At 40.9% G+C, this 20,698-nt stretch overlaps 1 protein-coding gene across 2 annotated transcripts in view; it reads left to right on the top strand.

The window, feature by feature from the left end:
- Positions 1-958: 958 nt before the first annotated feature.
- The window catches only part of LOC125623224 (clathrin heavy chain 2), a 60,943-nt gene continuing 41,203 nt past the window's right edge, over positions 959-20,698 (top strand). The window contains exons 1-2 of one of the 2 annotated variants that reach the window (XM_048822282.2): positions 959-1,177; positions 17,349-17,556. In XM_048822282.2, coding sequence (XP_048678239.1) covers positions 1,136-1,177; positions 17,349-17,556 — 250 coding nt within the window. In that variant the 5' untranslated portion in view covers positions 959-1,135. The remainder of the gene's footprint in view (positions 1,178-17,348; positions 17,557-20,698) is intronic. The other variant, XM_048822283.2, reaches the window with a different exon arrangement.

Genomic DNA, 20,698 nt, shown 5'->3' with positions numbered 1-20,698 from the left:
TGCTATTAGTGCTCATTGACTTCAATCAGAGTTGGGGTCAGTATCTTTGAAAAACAAGCTGTTTGCTTGAAATCTGAAAAAAAATAGGGGCTGGTGGAAATTAACAGTTTGCTGGCAGGGATTTTTGTTTTGGCGTTTGTACTGCACAGGATGTAGATATTATGAGAAAGATTTATGGGGTAGCAGAGGGAATTCTGCTTGTGAACAATTTGATCACCTACTCTGTAGAATTTGATCACGATGGGGGCGTGTTTTGCCAACCCCAAGCTTTTCCTTTCTTTTTGGCAGTGGGGGTGTGTGTGAAATTAACTGCCTAAGTAAGAAATCACAAGGGAAACCCTCTTGCTGCTACTGACGGATCAGCTGTGACAATAAGGGAGATTTAAAGAGAAAGGGGCCAGTAAGATTTCAAAGGTCTCAGATGAAATACACAGGGATGGGATGGGACAGGTGCAGCTTCTGAAAACTGCCTTATAATAAAGGATAATGCAACCTGTGCCCTACCATAGAGGTAATCAATATTAATGGAAAAAGAAGGGAGCCTCTCTGCCCCCAAAACGAGGGAGCCTTGGCAGCTCTGCTGGAGTGAGAGCTCTGCCCTGGACAGCATCCCTGAGGCTGGTTCCACTGTAGGGATCCTGGACCAGCTAGGTGGAGGATGGCGGGGGTCAAGTCACGTGACACCTTGTGGCAGGACAGGACCCAGGCTCTTGCGGAAGGATACCTAGGGGTTCTTAAGGGACTCTGCCTCTCTTCTGGGTCGTGCATCTCTTTATGGGACGAAGCCCCTTCACAGTCCCGTTATGAACGCGGTGATGCCGTCTCCCCCTCCAGTGGGAATGGGAGATGGAGTGACAAAGGTGGCGGAGGTGTGAGGCTAGCGAAGGGACTATTTTTTTAGAGACCCCGGCAGGCTGAGGAGCGGAGGGATCCCGAACAGGGTGAGTGGGCCCGAGGTCTGAGTCAGAAAAGGAGCTGAGGGGGCTGGAGACGGGATCCTTGAGCGCCGCTCTGCGCCTGCGCCACCTCTTCCCTGCCTCTGTGCGTGTGGGGTGCAGCAGCGCCTGCCCCTCTGCCTGCCGCGGCCGGGTCCTGCGCCTCTGCCCTGGGCGCCCTCCACGGGCTGCGCGCAGCCATGGCCCAGATCCTGCCCATTCGCTTCCAGGAGCACTTCCAGGTGAGCGGCGGGGCCTGCCGGGCTTGGGCGGGGAGCGCCCGAGCTTCCTCTGCCCGGCGCCGGGGGTGGGGGCTGCGGGCCGGAGAGGTGGGGCGGCGGCGGCCGCCGAGGCTGCTCTCAGGGGTCAGGGCTGTGGGGGGGCTGTATGGAGGAGAAAATCAGTTTGGGGGGGGGGAATGGGGAGCGGAGACCCCCCCGTGGAGGGGTCAGTGTGGGGGGGAGGGAGGAAATGGGGAGCGGAGACCTCCCCTGGTGGAGGGGCCAGTGTAGGGCGGGGGGGAGGGAGGCAATTGGGAGCAGCGACACCCTCTTCTTCCCCCGTGGAGGGCCCAGTGTAGGGGGGGGAGGGAATGGGGAGAAGCGACCCCCTCCCCGGTGGAGGGGCCAGTAGCTGTTGGGGGCGGAGGGGGGGGTGGCCTCTCTGCAATTCCTTCAGGCTCCCCCTCTGCGGGAGGGACCATGTGGATGATACACACAGAATGCGCCTGCCTCTTGGCTTGACTTTCCCACGTCGTTGCCCAAATATCCCTGCTTGAGACCAGTGCAGGGGAGGGCTTGGGTTGAAGCTGGTTTATGGGGAGTGGGAGTCAAGTCAGCTTCAGGTGCGGGCTCTGGGACTGGCCCCCTCATTCATTCCCCTCTCTCTCTATCTCTCTCTTTTTGTTGTAGCCTGTGCTATTTGTGCAGAGTCACTCGCTGCTTGAGTGACTCTCTTTTTAGGGCTGAAGGGGGAGGTCTCAGAGCTGCTTGTCGGCTTTACTCCAGCAGTGGAGAGTATGAGGAACAGGGATTGGCATTATTTGTCTCTGGAGCTGTGGGCAAGAGCTTTAGTTTAGGTGGGCTCCCTAATTTTGCCCTTCTGTTTCACAAATGACCATCTGTCTCCAGTTTGCAGGGATTCCTGGGGGATCTTGCAGCCTGTGCTGCAAATTGGGAGGGATTTTTTGTAAAATAAGGAGGAAAAAAATAAAATCTGCATTTGGAAGCTGCCCACTTTCCTACAAAGTAACATTCAAACCCTCCCTATAAATGATCTGTAGCTGTTTTCTTTTTCCTGCTTAAGGAATAATGGCAGCATTGGAAAATATCTATGAATATAACACAGCAAACATGCTTGAACGATGGGAATAAGCTACAGCAGTGATGTATAGATTAACATTTTTCTATGAATTGGTGAGTGGGGAGGATGGAGTTTGTAAACTAAAAGTGAGGGGGAAAATAGCTGCTTCTGAACAGGCAGTTCAAGGCAGGAATTCACTCAACGAATGAGAACAGGAAATGGACTTGGCAAGTGCTCTTGTCTTTGCACTGTCGCTGTCAAATTAGCATCCATTTCAAAATGTCAATTGTCTGTCACAGTGCAGGTTTATTTACTTGTTCTCTACAGCATCTTTCAACTTTATTACATGACCCTCCCCCTGCCTACTTGTGTTTAAACTTGCATTTTTTGTTTTCCCCCTTCTGAGCTCTAGAAACTCTTATTTACTGTTAATATTGTGTCATCTTTTGAGGTTGTTTATTGTTAAAACAGGAAGGATGGGTCAGAAACTGACAAACTTCCTTCAGACTCTATCCCATTTTTTCCTTGCTTAACATTAAGGGAGCAAACCGTTTCCATACCAACCAGCTCCTCATGGTTTGTGTTCATGAACATGTGAGCATAATACTGAGGCAGGAAGTGTGAATGGGCTGGTATGGACAAATTATGATTAAACACAACTTTCCCTAAATTAGGGACACATATAAGTGTGCCTCTATATGTAGCTTCTTGTCTGCTGTTACTTAACTATTTGAGCAAGCTAAACTAGAAGGTGCTCCTGAATGGCTTACTTTTTTAATTCAGGAGGAAAGTGTTTAAAATTTGTGTGCAAGCACACTTATCTCAAATTACCTCCTTCCTGAATGACTCTGGCTCCCTTTCTGTTATTGCCAGCCCTTTTTAGATAACCAATCATTGCTCTGGGGACAGGACTGAGTGAGAACAATATTAAACTGTTTCTGAATAATCGACCATTTCAACTTTGAAGTACATTGTAGATGTAACTTCATATATGGCTTATAAAGGGGACAGGGTTGTTAGAGGCATTAATTTGAAAGTCAGAGCTTACTGAGTAGCTTTTAAAATATTTGAAGTAAAATTGGCTATTGATAAAAGGGGCAACTTCATTGGAGAAAATGAAGCCTCTGCTCTTATTTTGTTAACTTCACTCCAAAACTGGATTAAAATCCTTTTGCCAAGTTTGATCCTGAACTTACATAAATTTACGAATTCTGGCAAAAGAAGTGAGCTGGCTAGTCAATTCACTAACTGTCCCCCTAATACCAAAACAAAATGTGTGAAAGACTTGTGGCAGTGGATATTGTGACATGGTGTAAAATACTATTTTTGATAGCTGCTTGAATTTTTTTAAATGTATAGGGCTGTTGTATAGTACTAAACTTTCTTCCAGTCTACCATAAAAAAAAAAGTATCTGTAATTATACATTTTACTTTGCATTATTGCTAGATGTTTCTGACTTCTTACACTTGGCCATTTAAATGATTAATAAAAAGAACAGGAGTACTTATGGCACCTTAGACTAACAAATTTATTTGAGCACAAGCTTTTGTGAGCTACAGCCCACTTCGTTGGATATATCTGTAGCCCACGAAAGCTTGTGCTCAAATAAATTTCAGTTTCTAAGGTGCCACAAGTACTCCTGTTTTTTGTGGATACAGACTAACACAGCTGCTACTCTGAAACATTAAATGATTGATGTAACACTTCAGGCATGAGTAATTCTAAAAGATGACTAAACCATACTTAATGTTAGCAAAACATAGCTTTAACTTGCCTCAGTGCGTTTCTAGTATGGGGTTAGTCTAGATAACTAATCCTGCTTAAAGAAAACATTATTCTTGAACAGTGATGAAATATAGGTGAAAAGATGTATCTCTAGAGAAACTTTGAAATATTACAAGCTTTAAGAGATTGTGTAAACTAGCTAATCAAAGTTAATGAAAACATTGTAAAGGGAATTGTACGCAGCTATAAATGGATAAATAGGAAAAATGAAGGAAATGGGCCAAGTCAAAAATAGTTCAATAATACATCTTCTGATTTTGAATAAATGCAGCAGCAGATTCAAGTGACTATGATGTAGCCATGGTGGCCTGTTGAATGGACTTCCATATCAAACAGTATCTTGCAAATCATCTTCCTTCAAGAATTGGTTGGGGGAGGCTTCTTAAATCCTTCAAAATAACATCTTCCAACCTCATTTGTGATCTGCCTCCTGAACTGCTTTCTTCAACCTTAGGTCTATTAAAGTTTCTATAAAAGCATATCTACCACCTTCTGCACATTAGACATGATCTCACCGTTGTGGTTGTCTTATTCTCAACTGGTGTAAAACTGTGATTTGTTGAATTATCAAAATGTCTTCTCACTAGTTTGATTTAATCACAAATCAGTTCTCTAACTCTTGACACTGAACTGTTTAATTTCCTCTCCTGAGCTGTTAAATTGCCATGTTTCTGCTCCATGTAAGTTGTCATCACAATTGTATTGAACACTTGTATCTTAGTTGTCACATAGCTATCCTACTGCCCAAACAGGCCTCTGAAGATGCTGAAATGCCATTGATACAATCTGCTGTGTGACATATTTTGTTGATAGCAGGAGGTTCTGTATCCCATTACCCAGATGCATCATATACATATAATACACCTAAAGCAATCTAATGGAGGATTCTAGTGATCATTCAGGCAATGGTTAATATTGTTCTACACCCTACACTGGTCTAAAACACCATGTGAATGTTGAACTACAAACAATGCAAACTAAATGTGAAAAAATCTATAGTTCACAAGTGTGGCTCCCACAATGTAGTATAAACTGACACGGTCTTGTGAGGGCGTGAATGCAATGAAGAAAATCAATATTTAGTGAATTAATGGTATGATCAGTGCTATAAAAAAACAAGACATGAGCTCTGTTTCAGGGATTTAACTGTCTGAACAAAATAACTGATCATCCTGTAAACTTGTTTTGGATTTAAAGCCATTTTAGTGGATAGTGAAAACTGGCAAAGGTTGTCATGTAACAAATCGCAAAATCAGGAGCACTTCAGAGTTTGCTCCCTATGATCATCTGGTTTAGCTCTCTGTTACTCTGCAGCAGAATACTATGCTCTGTTCTGGCTTCATTATCACATGTCAAGTCGTTTGGCACACAACTGTTAAGCATGTGCATTGTAACTGGGATGATCCAACCCACACCAGTACATGATTCCCTGTGTTAAGCATCATCACTCCTCCACACATCTGTTCTGAGGCTGCTACAGCCAGAATGGTTGAGAAGATCAGGCCCCAAGCCTACCACTATACACAGACCTCTTCAGTCACCCAAGAGCATTCTTGTCATATGAGGCACCAGTCATGGGCACACTTGCCCTACCCAGCTTTCTTTGCAACATAGATGTGTCATGAAGAATGGTTTGCAGCTGGTGTCAGAGACCTCTTATAGCTGACCCAACCATGCGTGTACCCATCTTTGATTTGCCATGCTACTAATGGACATTTCAGTTTTGAAGGGGACAAGGTCAATGTGCAGGAAGCCTTCATACCTGAGGCCAGTGAGAGGATCCTACATGCATGTGTGGTCAAAGATATACTATCTCGCATCGCTAACAACTGCCCTCTGAGCATATTTTGATGGTGTTCTGAGAGCTCTGTATTTAGGTGGTGATGCTGCCACAAATTGTCTTTGCAAGCTCCGTGTCTGGTAAGGAAGGAGTGGATAGTAGCTTAACTTAAACTAAGATCTGTTAACCTATTGGCTAGTAACAAATCCTTTTTCTACTAGAGAACTGAACCTAATCTTATACATGAGCTTCGTTGGACTCTTATGCTGGAGGATCTTGACACATACTATTATAAGATTCTGAAGTTCCCCCTGTTCTCATTATAAAGCAATAGTACACCACCAACATGCCTGCACACTTTTCTGAACAAGTAGGCTGAAAATTACAATTGTCTGACCAGAGTCTCTCTGCAGGAATTGCTGTCAGTTGTGCAACAGGCCTGTGACTCAAGATGAACAGTAGCACTAGACTGAGCAAGGCTTTCATGAATCTACTGTAGCTAAATATTTGACCTCTGAGGAAAGTATTCATAGAATATTTGCAAATTGTACATCCATGTTTCTTGGAAACATGACAAATTAACTAATGTTACTGTATCGTAAATGTAGTTCTGACTTTTGTACTTCTGATCTTAAGCACTTTGGGCTGTCCAAGAGGTCATGATTGAGTGAATTGTTCTGTAGAGGATAGAAAAGTATGTGAAGCATAATAAAGAGAACACCTCTTTCTACTTAACAAATAAACGGATTCAGTTTTCTGACAGTAGCATTGGGTTTTGGTTTCAGTTTAGTCTCCTCTCCTATGCAATTGTCACTTGTATAGAGATTGGATGCCTGGTCAGAAATCAAGAGGCAGCATTCTTATCTATTTTGGTGGTGGTTCATAGGGCTGTTGCCTTAAGCTGTCAGAGCACAGCATGATGGAGTCTGACAGTTCTGCATAACTTCCTTTTTTGAGGCAAGAGGGTGGGTATGGACTTGTATGCAAACAGTACTAAAAACTTACACTTCTGTAGAACTGCTACACACTGTATTGGGTGGGAGCTAGCTCTACTGTCCAAATATTTAAGGGTTTTAAAATCTTGAATCACCATACTATAAGTTATGCCTACAGAGGAGGTACTTTACCATATTCAAAACTCCTTGGACCAGTCTTGCCAAAACTCCATTGTTTATATACTTGCCTATTTCCTCCCCTCCCCCTAAATCCATAGAGTGCAGCCTGACAAATTAAAATGATCACTTTTTATACCCCTTCACCATATCTAAAGGCTATAATTGAAATGCTTGTAGGCTCTTAGTATAGAATCACCACTGCACCCCCACTGTTCCCTGACCCTCCGGTAGCCCATTTGGCAATAACCCGATAAAAACTTTATGGCTGTAGACATTCAGATTTAGCTGACTATTACTGGTAATTTCTGGGGGCAAGTATTAGTCCTACCATTAATTTAGATTTAAACATCCTCTGGGGAAATAAACTGACCTGATTAGGATCAGCCAACAGAATAGGAAATAGTTTGAAGTGCAGAGAAGTTACTGGACACTAACTGCTTTGGTTCTATGGCATACAGTAGCTTTATGATGGAATGGAATGAAATTAAATTAACAAAAATGGATTTGTCATTGATAGGGGCTGAAAGCGGTATTCAAAAAACCTTTACAAAAGAGCGCGCATACTGTGCCTTCACTCAACTCTAACAACCTGCACCCTCTCACATTAAAGTGCAGTGCAAAAGGTGTAGAAGTAGAACTGGGATTGGGAATGACCCATGAGAGTTTTCTAAATAGTTCATGGCACATGCCTAGACCTTGGAGTAATCCACAGGTTCTCAGACTTTCCTTTTGGGACCTAACAGTTGCATTTTGTTTCTAGGTAACAGACTAATCCAGGGGTGGGCAAACTTTTTGGCCTGAGGGCCACATCAGGTTTCAGAAATTGTATGGAGGGCTGATTAGGGAAGGCTGTGCCCACGCCCCCTATCCAGCCCCTTCCCTCCCCCCCACGCTCCCTGACTGCCTCCAGAACCTCTGACCGCCCCAACCCCATCCACACCCCTAACCACCACCCCAAACTCCCCTGCCCTCTATCCAACCCCCTCTGTTCCCTTACCGCTCAGCACAGAGCACTGGTGGCTGGCAGCACTATAGCCACGCTGCCCAGAGCGTTGCCCAGCTGCCCAGAGCATTGCGCCGGTGTAGTGTAGTAAATTGCTCTCCGTAACTGCTACCAGTAGCACATTCCTACATAGAGCAGCTTAATAAGCTGCGCTGAGGCCGCAGGGGAGGGGACAGCGGGGGAGGGCCCGGGGGCTAGCCTCCTGTGCCAGGAGCTCAGGGGCTGGGCAGGAGGGTGGTCCGTGGGCCTTAGTTTGCCCATCTCTAGACTAATCTGATCTACATATGGTGCTGTTGAGTGGTTGGTCTCAACTTTGCCAATAAGGGACCTCAATCCACATGATCAAACCCAGTGACGATTAAAAGTAAAGTTTGGCAGGTCACATAGTGACCTAGGACTGAAATAACAGGTGTTCTGCAAGTCAGATGCAATATTAACTAGGTATTGGGTAAACTTTATAAGTCTTTGACACCATGCTGAGATTGTTTAAACAGATAAGGATGGAAAAAGCATAGTCAAGCACTCCAGTGTAACCTTGTAGCTTTTAGGAACTAATTCTTAATTTTGTCTACAGTGAAGATAGCTCATGCTGGCTAGTTTAGCTCAAATATTTTACATGAAATTAAGCAAGAATAGACACAACAGATCTAGTCTAAGACAGAGTTTTTTCCCTGTCGCTACACTTCATAGCTAAATACTATGTAAGACCTTTATTTCTATCATGATGTGTCATGAAGTTAGGTTATGACAAATATTTTTTGATAAATGTGATTTGCTACTAAACTGTGTGCATCCTGTCTAGCATAATAGAGGGAAAGTAATATTGAATAAAGGTACTTGGATCATACAAAAACAATTTCCAGGGCTGGCACTGTAAGAAGCAGGAAAAAGCTGAATTAATATAACTTAGCAGGTGAGTTCATCAAACCTGACACTTCTCACTACACAAAATAAACTACATAATTTCTCAAATTATTCACACTATACAATGAAACTCTAGGCATACAGCTACAGGTGAATGCCTAATCACATTCTAGGACAGAATAACTGTCTGCAGGAACTTAGTGCAGGGTATAGACTGAAGCCAGAATTTGACTCTGAAACCCCAGGTAACTTGGTTCACAATTGGCAAGATGGACTGTCCAGAGCCTAGTCTAGGGTCTGGATTACTTTATACCATTTATGAAGTCTGCCAAGTGGTGCTTTTTGTTGCCTTTTAGCCATGTCAGTTCTGTGGTTAAAAAATGCATGGTGCCTTGGGTGGTAGCATATAGATGGCATGTGACTTGTCCTCCCACAATGACAATCCCATTTACAAAACATGGTACATGTTAGAGGGGGTTTACCAGCTGGAGTAGTTCAAATAGCTTTTCCCCCTGAAAGTGAACTTTGTAACTTAGATGCACAAACTGCCACTATTTAACTGGTATATATTAATGTACTCTTCTACAAAATAGGAAGCTGTGTTCCTTATATGTAGCAGCTAAATGTGTTCTGATGGTGGTTACCTCACTGACTTCACCTTAAACTGAAAATGCCATGATCAACTTGAGGTATACTGTAAAAGATATTCTGTATCTATGCTGGGGATGGAAGGCTTACATTTAAAAAGCTCTAGAATGTAACTGACTCAAACATGAGCTGATCTCCAGGCTTGCTGCATGTTGACTGTATATCCCATCTTAAGCTGCTGAATTTTGCCCTTCTAAAAGAAAGCTATGGAGAAGAATCCTAGTGTTATCTAGAATAGTAATTCTGTCCTGCAAAAAACATGCTCTGTTATCAGAAGAACAGTTCTAATCTAATGACTTCAGTATGTCTGAAATGTACATCTGAGTTTTACCAGCAAACAAAGATTTGCTAGTAGATCAAAACAATATTTAGAATTAGATTTGGGTGTCCCATGGAAGAACTGTGTTCTGCTGAATAAAGCTTATCCTTGCTTCTTACCACATTAGTCAAGTGGGATGTTTTGCCACAAGTGAAGTAAAGTAGTGAACTTGGTACCATCAGGTAGAAGTCCCTGCATCAATTTATAACAAATATTGCATTTTAGTAGACTGCTCATCTTACAGAAGAGGTTTAGGATTGAATATATATAGTGGGTTGGAGCCAGTAGCAGAATGATGTAGGCTGGCTTGCATTGGGTCTGTTGGCACTAGATAAAGGCTGCTCAAATATTCACAAACCTATTGTGAAAAAAAAAAGAGCCTCAAGTTAGGAGTTTCCCCAACTTGAATAGATGTGGAAGTCTTCTAATTTCAGAATTGAGACGATTATACCAATCATAACTTTAGCATACTTGTCTTCTAACAAATTTGTTTAGAGGTCATTGTCATCACTCCAAAAACAAAACTTCATGTAGAAGTTTCACTGCTAATTTTCTACCAGAATACTCAGTAAAAGGATAAGTGCAACTTCAGGAAATACCACACAAGTGTAACTTTTTGTGGAGAGTTGACAGGTACTTCAGTGTAGCATAAGTCTGTATTCAGACTAGCAATTAGTAATGCTAACGTGTCCACTTTCTATTCAGAGGTGCATGCTCCAAAACAGATATTATTGATGTACTTTAATACATCCAAACATAATCTGTTTATTCAGTGGGCTTTGGTGCTCACTGAGGGCTAATCCTATTTTAAAATAGGATATGTCAAGACTTCCTATACGTAACAATGTATTAAAATTCTAATATTATACCTCAAATGGGAATGGCCAGAGATTTGGGTCAATTATGTGCAATTGCAGTCTTGATTTGCTGATACTTGCTGCTAGGCTACGAGACCAATGTATTCCTCCATCTGTCAGGAGCCAAATGACCCTACTGTGCTATCTGGCTTCTTATTTAATGTAGTAATTGTTTAATCCATGCTTTATCTTGGCACTCCCGATTTACTTCAGATGGCAGGTAAAAGTGAAGTGCGAAGGCTAAACTCTTCTGTACAAATCCAAAAAAATTGCCTATTAAATACAACTGGTACAGTATTCACCACTGGAGGCACTTGCTGCTGCCATCACCACAAGATTTTAGAAAACTGAATGCAAATTTGTGAGGTTATTCTGACAAATAGTATAAACAAAGGGGTTAAATGGTTTCTATGTGGGGACAGTTCAGCAGTTTAACAATACTGGTATACCGGTGTGGAAACACTTATTCCAGTACAATTTTTTGAATGTAGTTTAAACCCAAACCCCTTTTTTTTGACTGAAATAAGGGCCTCTACAGAGATTATCCCAATTTATATTGTCCTAAATTCACACCACCTTAGGTTAAACCCTCTCCTCCACCCCCCCCCCCCCAAAAAAAAAGACAAGACCTGAGAATAGAAATGTAGAACAGAATGGTAGTTTTGCTATCTCTGAACTGTAGGTTCTTGCTGGCTTCTCTACCAGACTTATCAGGCTCTGAAGGAGGCAACATTAAAATGCTAGTGTTCTAAATATAACTATTTATATTCTGCATATTGCATACAAATTTTAACTGTTCAGTTGGCCTTGCGGACCACACATAGGGTCAGTTATGACAGGTATCTTTTGGTGAGTTACTTTGAGATGGTGGTTCCTCCCATGGGAGAACAATATGATAAAACATGTTGGTCGTGGGTGCGTGGGAAGCTAGTAAAGAGTCCTAACAGAACATTGTCTGCTCTAAACTTTTTGGAGCTCTGCTGTAACTAAGAGCCAATACAGAGTTATGACCACCTCAGGAATGGAGGTTTAACTCTGAACAAAATGTTCTGGCTGTTCTTTCAAAAGTTTACAACTGAAAATTGACATAGTAACATTTCAAAGCTTTATTGTACAGAAGAAATACTGCTTTTAACCATTTTAATTTAAATGAAACAAGCACAAAGTTTCCTTACCTTGTCCAATTTTTTAAGCTTTCCCTTTTTTTAGTAGTTTAACACAGTATTGTGTGCTTTTTTGTCTCTGCTGTCTGACTGCATATTTCCAGTTCCAAATGAAGGGTATGTTTGACCCGTCAGTTTGTAACAGAGGTTCTACTGTGGTACTGCAGGTGTTGGAAAGATGCAGCTACCCCATTAGCCTAACATACCATACTGGATGGAGTAAATGGCTGTAGAAGTACCAAGGTCATACGCTAGAAAATACTTTGAAAGCTGTCTAGCATACCTTGGATAATGGAAGATTACTTCTACAGTTCTTCCTCTGAGTGGGTTGTGGACATGAGGATTATGTTCCTAAATGTAATTCTTGGCAAAGAACAGTTTAGACTCCCATATATTTTATCTTGCTTCAGCTGCCCAAGGAAGGGCATTCAAATGAGAACCTTGAAACAGTTCTGGCTCAGACAACTTTGTATTTATGTTGTGCTTGAAATGATCATCAGGGTCACTACAAGGCTCTTTAGCATTAAGGTTTGCCAAAGTTTTGATTTGCTGGGGATTTTAACTTCCTTGATCAATATGGAGGGGGGAGGGTGAAACAAACTTCAGAAAACTGTTTCTAGAGTTGGGTGCAGAATAACTTGACTTTATAGCTCAACTCTTCAGGTCACTGACTAAATGCTTTATAGAATGGGAAAGCCAAGTTGGACAATACCAAGCAACCTAATAGCAGAGAGTGAGCACCAGTTAATCTGACCATGAAACTTGACACTTACACATGGAACAGGGGAGAACGTGCCTCTGAGTATTGCTTTTCATTTGAAACTGGGGGTGGGGGGGAATTTGGATGGCAGAAAGCTGACTTGAAAAAGTCAGCGAAGTCTTCAGGAGTCTTTATCCTGTATCTGAAACTATACTAATAAGTGACTGAGAAGCTATATAAATGACATTACTGAAGTCTAATCAGGGAGGAGGGTGACATGCTAAAGGAAAGAGTAATAAGTCAAGAGGGACTCTTCCCATCATTTAGAGTATAAGTGGGGTGAATAGAAGTAGAGCAAAAAAGAAAATCAAATGCTAATTGAATACTCTCTCAAAGATTCTTAATGAGCCTAAAATGAAAACTGGCCTGCTAAAATATCCTGGGTAAAGGATAGATCTAGCAGTAGTTCACTGCTGTCTCCTACTGTAAAGAGGATGCAGGTCCCAAGAGGTTGTTGCTTATTGCTAGGCAGTAAATATATATTGTAAAGAGTAGATAAGGGCCTCCCAGCTTCTTTTGAGAAGAGTAGAAATTGATATTTCTAAAATCTAAAACCTCAATTGGATTCCTAAGGACTGAAATTAATATCAACAACTTAGACTTGAACTATGTTGAAAACTTAAGGAAGATATACCATAATGACTCAGCATTGCAGGTTCCATGGGAGTCTGCAGGATAATGTAATCATATCTAGAGGATAAAATATCTTGAAAGAGTGGGGAAGGGGCTAATTGAACTCCAACACTGACAAACTTCTCAAAGCTCACTTGCTGGTGTATGTGGCTTAAGGGAGGGCTATTGGGGAACAAATGAGGTACAGGGGTATGCAGTGTGGAAGGGAATACATAATTGGTGGTATGATTACTGAGTAACAGTAGTTAAATCAGCATTTAGAGTGCTGCATTTTGCCAACACCATGGGAATGGTTCTTCACTGACTCACAGGTACATACAACATATGTAAGCTTGCATAATTCTAATACTAAAAATGACTCTTGAAGGTCATATTGTTAATTGGAGGCATCTCATGAAGAATATGCTGAAAGTGGCAGGGAGAGGAGGGTAGCAGTGTGTAAATCATTGTGAAGAATTGTCTAAGTGAATAGTAATTTCACAAGATACAAAGCAAATATAGAGGATGGGAAGTAGTGGAACATGAAGTTCAGTGCTGGTTTACTGCTACAGTGAACACTTATAGAAATTATAACAAATGAAATCCAAGCAAAACAGCTCTGCTCTCCATTCTTTTTAAAGCTGGCACCTGTCTTGGCCTGAACCCTTATGGCTAAATATGGAGGGTTGAGGTAAAATGCCCAAGAGAAACACTATTACTTCCAAATAAGCAAATGTGTTTTAGAGATTCTGTGTAAACAAATAGTCAGTTTCATAATCTATATGATGGCTAAACTACAAATTAAGAAAGTGCTTAACTGGATATTTATGTAGAATGACAAATGATTCCTTCTGTACCACTCCCTGTACACTAGGGGAGCACAGTTCCAAGTCAGAGCAGGTGACTAGGAGCAGAACTCCTGAGTCCTAATCCCTGCCCTTGTGGCCTTGAGCAGGCTGTGTAACTTATTAAAGGGTGATAATACTTCACAAGGCTATTGTAAGAAGTGGTGTTGGAAGCACATGGAGTGTAATGTATTTGCAATTTGAATTTTATTAATCTCTACTAGAGATAGTAAATGGCCTTAGCATATTACACTGGAGGCTGATTGTAAATGGCAATCTTATACTTGGCAAAGTATACTGACTAAATACAAAATTAGAAGTCTTATCAAAACTCATAATTCAGAATCCTGAAATCTGACTTTAATGCATGCATAAAATTTATGCTAACTACTTTTACAGCTCTTAATTTCCAAAACTCCATAGTGAAGAGGCTCCCAGTGCTTAAACTCTGCATGAACACCTTTTTGGAATGAATGACCCATGATGCATATGTTACCTGGACATATTTAGATATTATGCTTTCATGTATAGAATGTGGGGATGGGGTCCTCCCTTAAATTGCTGCTAGTGCTAGTCTGTCTCAATGACTTCCCAGATGGCTTTACACCTGTTCACTTTCTGCTTTACAGCTTCAGTCTTCTGAAGCAAACATGGGTCTGTCAGGACTAGCCCAGAATTACAGTAGTGTGCTTCAGCATTGCATTAGTAACAATTTAATAGGGAGTACAGAAGTGATCCCTGAGGCATCTTTAGAGATCGCAGATAAAATGTTGCCAATTACATACCTAATGTATGGCTTAGTGAGTGTCTTCAGTTGTAGCCAGCTCTGATCAACCAGATCAAAACCTATTTAATAGTGTGTACATGACACAAACTATGTGACCTGTTCATTGCCTTGGTGACTTTAGTCTCCCCTTTAAAAGCACTGCTGGAATGGATTGTAATAATGTCAGTTGTGGTATCCATGATGCTTTGGCTTCAGGGCAATTTTTATTTACTTCTAGTACAATCAGAATGGGGTGTTAGTGTCAATCTCATTCAGTCAGAAAGGGAATCATATTCGTTTAATTGAAGATTTTAAGAGATTAGCAGTAAGATTCAAAAACTCCATAAGCAAAGCTATTAGTTGAGACAAAATGAGACTTGCAGTCTGCTACATTTGGCTCTGTATCTAAATTTGACTATTCACATTAATTAAAATTAGAACTGGCTTAAGGCTACCTCTCCCCAAAAGATGGGCTCTGAAGTAGAAAACAGTAGAAGGAATCAAATTATAAACTAAACCTAAAAGGCTAAAATCTACAAGAGATGCCTCAAGTTTATAGTAACTTGAGTCATTAGAAGGAGAATCATAAATGGAGTATTAAATATAGTATCGAAATGGCTCCTTTTTACCGTGACTGATTGAACCTTAATTATAGGTGGTGCTTTCCGCTGTGCGAGAACAACCACCACTGAAACTGGAATTTCTTTAACCAAGCCATCGCTAGTTGGCTCCCAGCCTCTAGGTTCCACTTTTTAAGCAGATGATAGGTTAACCTATCTGTCTAGAGATGTACTTTACTTGAGCAATAGGAGACTAAATAGCATGGAGATGAATTTGTATGTAGTAATCAAGTAACTGACCAGAATGACTGCAGTTATTGCTTTTCTGGATTTGGCTCATCCCCCAGTAGAGGTTTTTTATGGATGTTCTCAAACTGAACCAGAGCTGGGCATAACTGAATTTCAGTGACACAAGCAGTTGTCACCTGTGTTTGGAAACTTCAAAAAGCCTATAGTCAGGCTCTGAAGTGGTGCCAATACTTGCCTAAAAATTGATGGGGGGGGGGGGGGGGGCTGGAGAGGGAGGGAGTGAGCAGCTGTTCCTTTCTTCAGATTTGGCCTGGGATTTTCCTCAAGTGCACATGCCTTGCCTTAAACACACAGTCCATTGATTGACACTGACTCAATCTTGCCCAGTGCAGTTCATAGACTATCAGGGTTGGAAGGGACCCCAGAAGGTCATCTAGTCCAACCCCCCCGCTCGAAGCAGGACCAATTCCCAGTTAAATCATCCCAGCCAGGGCTTTGTCGAAGTGCATTATTCAGTCTAGGTTGGAATAGAAGTGCAGAAGCTTCTGATTCCCTTAGATCATTCAGGAATGGAGATCACTCAAATTTCCCCCCCTAATTTCAGTTGAAACTTCCCTTGGCTTAATCCTATTGTACTACCTTGTATCTTTACCATTCTAAACTTCCACTTTGAATATTCAGTAATTCTATTCTGTCCTTCGCTTATTTATAAAAGTCATCTCTCTCCAATTCCTAATTTGTTGCTCTTCTCAGCACCTTCATATTTGTCATTCTGGTAACAAGGAGCCTAGTACCAAAAATAGTATTCCAGAAAGACTCTAAAACTACATGACATAGTTTTCTGCTAGTAGACACTTTAGTCTCCATACTAATGTTACTTCCTGGATACTTGCCAGTCCCCAAAATCTAGTCCAGGATAGCTCTTCTATACACAAGATTATTGCACTACAAGCTTTGTTATCAAGCTGCTAGTAGAAGCTCTCCATTAAATAGGCATTAAGGTAGGATATCACCTATAGGTGGGGTTAAGCATCTTAACTAGCATTTTATCCCAGTTTCTAAATCCTGAACTAAGACCATGCAATTTGACACACAGTCTAGCTACTTCTGTTCTTTTGTTGGAGTTGCTCTGTTTTGGATTTGTGGTGGTCTTCCTTTGTTCTCATTAGAGAATGAGACCAGGTAGGTGGAGAGAGAGATTTTTATTGGACCAGCTTCTGTTGGTGGAATTACAAGCTTTTGAGCTAAACTGTGCTCTTCAGGTCTAGGGAAGGAAGCGGAGTGTCTGAGTATTGTATTGGAGAATGTCAGACATGGTACTCTGACAGTTACCTATTGCACAATCATAGTCCAATTAAAAATACTGATTGCTTACTACCAAACATCTGGTACCTTGGTTCATATTGTCCAATAGAACTGTTCATAAAAGTCTCTCTTGTAGGAAATTCCAAAACTTCAATCTTTTTAGCCCAAATTGGGATGGAAAAAATCAAAACAGGAAAAACAGTGAAACCAATTTAGACGACTGATTTGTTTTTAAAAAAAAAAAAATATCCATTTGAAGTGGTGGTCAGTCTTGTTTTTCCTGTGGAAGGCCAACAAAACCACACTTCCTAATGGGGATTCTCTTCAACCTGCCAGTGTTCTATTTGTTTAGTTTGTGCTTGCATTCAGATTCTTTGAGTAAGGAGAAATGCCTCCCTTCCAAATAAGCTTATACAAGCCATCAACTTATTACACAGTACTTGTCAAAGCATAAACTACTTTTCTTTCTTTTTATTTAGCTCCAAAACCTGGGAATTAACCCAGCAAACATTGGATTTAGCACTCTGACAATGGAATCTGATAAATTTATCTGCATCAGAGAGAAAGTAGGGGAACAAGCACAGGTAGTGATAATCGATATGAGTGATCCAACTACACCCATCAGACGTCCAATTTCTGCAGAAAGTGCCATCATGAATCCTGCTTCTAAAGTCATTGCTCTGAAAGGTGAGTTGATGTTTTCAGTAATATCTACAACGCAACCAAACACAGAGCAACATTCAGCCAAAAGGCAGCTCTGAGTCTGTCGTGCAACTTAGTTTTATGCAGGACTTGAGTTTCTTGACTGTAGGGTCTTGGTTATAGTATCTACTCTTTGTCTTGGATTTAAGCAGTTGGGCTTAGCATGTGAATACAGAGGTAGTAAGCCAAAACCCCTGTAGAAATGCATGACTGCATTCCATCCTGAAACTGGGAGGGCATTGGCTATGGAGAGTCCATAAACTTTGGACTCTCCTATTTAAACAAATTTGCTGAAGAGGTCTTTTCAAAGACCTCTAAGTGCCAAGACCAGCGTGCTGAGTGAGCTTTGCAGAACATGTATAGAGAACACATCAGACTACTGTTGCAGGGTAACAAATGCGAGAATGAAGGCCATTGTACAGCTTCTTAAAATGTTTTCTAAGTCTAAATATGTATTAATGTCCTTAACATTAAAATATAATACTTAAAATGTGTCTGGAAAGATCCTAATGTTGAAATCGCATAAGGACAGCCAGTAAATTATTTCAGCTTACAATAAGCGTCTAAATAGACATTTTATACTTAAAAGTTAGCCGAGGTCACAAGACTTAAAGTGAATATTGTCTCTGGTGCTAAAACTTGTGAATGCAGAATATATAATAAACTTGGGAAAGGGGTTTTTGCTATAACTTTAAGCTAGTTAAGTTGCTTCATGAGCTACCTGAGCTCCATGGAATAAAGGCTTCCCAGGCTTTCAGAAAAGCAGAGTAACTTGCAAGCTAGCTGGTGTTTAATCTTGAAATAAATGCTTCACTCTGTTACTGACTGTGTACTTTTCTTCCTGCTTTCTTGTCTTAAACAGATGGTGAGTTAACTTGTCCTGACATTTCACGTTTTAGTGGTACAAAATGGTCTAATCTCATAAAAAGTACTAAAACATTTACAAATAGCCATTTGATATTTTATTTACTTTACAGCTAATTGGGAATTTGAATCCTCAACTTGGGGATTAACTGCAGCGGGAAGAAAACTTTCTCCCTTTATTGATGTGCTATTGACCATTTGGTTGCTTTGACTATTGACTGTACCAACTAAAGACAATATGTATGTAATTGTAGTACAGTTGGTAGACAAAACTGAGTCGCAATACTTTTATGAGAGACCTTTGCTAGCATGACGTCTTGTGTGCCAGTCATTTCTGCCTAAGTGTGCTATATAGTCTGAAGTCATGGTGATATTATCTAGGGGTCCAAGAAATCTGTCTAAAATCTAGTTTTCAAAACTGGAATAGAAAACCTCAAACGTATCAGCCTAGATTTGAGGTCAAGGCTGTTAAAGCAAATAAACAGTCAATGTTTTGACTCAAACTCAAATTGTATTTCAGCTGTTGCATGCATTTCCTTCAGACTACTACTATGAACAGCCTCCATGTATGAGAGGTGGGCAGAGGTGCTGAACAATACACTTAATCTTTTTTATTGGTATTACCTTGAGGTTCAATACCACCTTGATTGGCCTCCACTCTCCTTAATCGTAGTCTTGGACCCCTGTAAAGCAACCTGTTGGCAAGGAAAGTGCATCCTGTGTACTAGTAAAACTTCATCCAGTACTTAAATGGAAAACTTAGCCTGCCCTGAACTGAAACTAACCTACTAACTATAAAGTGAGTTTAGTGTCATCCAGCTTCTAACAATCTAGCTTTATTTTTTACCGACATTAGACTTAGTCAAAAGCAATATTGTCCTGCTGCTACAGTGTGAATGAGCTAATGTAGTCTTGCCAGAGATGTCATTAGACAATGTGTGATGCCAGTGTACTAAATAAAAATGTTTCATCAAGGTCCCACAAACCTGTGGGGTGACACAGGCGATACAGTATCTCCAGAATGGATGTGGGTGAATAAAGACCAGGGATACTGTCACTTGCTTAGCTATCATTGGACAATGGTACATAAATTATGGAACTACAACCATGTGAATCTTTCATAAAAATCCAGTTTCCCAAAAATGTAGACTAGGTCAGACTTTCTCTAGCATTTAATACTTGGCTGCCTGGCTAAAGGGTGGAGCATGCCAAACTTTCCCTGCTGATGGATTGTGAAGATGGCAGTCTAAGCTGTTACATACTGTGCCTTTTTTATAAAAGTATGCACCATGACTGAGTTGCTCACTAATTCTCAAATTATGAGCAACAGAATGTACAATCTCAATCTCCAATGGGAAATGAAATATTTCTAAAATCAGCAACTATTATGGGGTGTGGTATAAATGCATAAAAATTGCATTTCTGGATTGCATGTAACATTCCCCTAGTGTTCTGACACTTTTTTTTGTCCTTGTATCCATGTATTTCTTTCTCTTGCTATGTTCTGTACCAAAAAAGCACCCAACAAGTGGGGAATGCCATGTTTTCAGACCGCATTTCCATACAGTGATCATGGGAATGTAAAAATGCAATTTCATGCTCTAGTCTTACAGAAATTTACATTCTTCCACCTCTAGTAGAAACTACTTTTCCTATAAGTAGACTAATGAAATTCAGGCTTGCATTGAAAGTGCAACTGAAGTTTTTAAAAACAAACAAAACACTTGAGTTTTGGCTTAATCCTTTGAGGATACTATCCATTGTAAGTCTTTAGACAAGTAAGATAATGGGATATTGGGAGTAGAAGAGCAAAAACCTTGTGGTGACACTTGCCTCTACCCTAACTCCTTGTAGCAGAACATTAACCATTCCAATAAATGTTACTTGGATAATAGAAGAAAACTATAACACCATACTACAACTTGCCCCTTAATGCAGTGCTGGATATAAGAGAAGAAGGCTCTCCTAAACAAGTCTGTTACCTGGTGATTGGGGTCTGTGGAAAAAACTGTACTGTAGGTCTGACAATTTCCTTTTAAGAAATACCATGTTTGCCACTGCTCATCTTGTTCACTAGATCTAGGGATCAATTGGCTGAGTATTCTGCATTTTTAAAACAAGTACTTTTTCAGATATTCAAGCACAGTAGTTGGAATTGCTTCTAGAATTAGACACTAAATATGCACTATAGGCATGGCTGATCCAGATCCTCCATCCTGAATTGGTGATGCCAGGATGACTTGAGCTGGAAACTTAAGCCCAG

Source organism: Caretta caretta, chromosome 15, assembly GCF_965140235.1.
Source record: "Caretta caretta isolate rCarCar2 chromosome 15, rCarCar1.hap1, whole genome shotgun sequence".
NCBI classification, from domain to species: domain Eukaryota; kingdom Metazoa; phylum Chordata; order Testudines; family Cheloniidae; genus Caretta; species Caretta caretta.
Note: the sequence above shows the minus strand (reverse complement) of the source record. Positions and strands in the feature narration are given on the sequence as shown.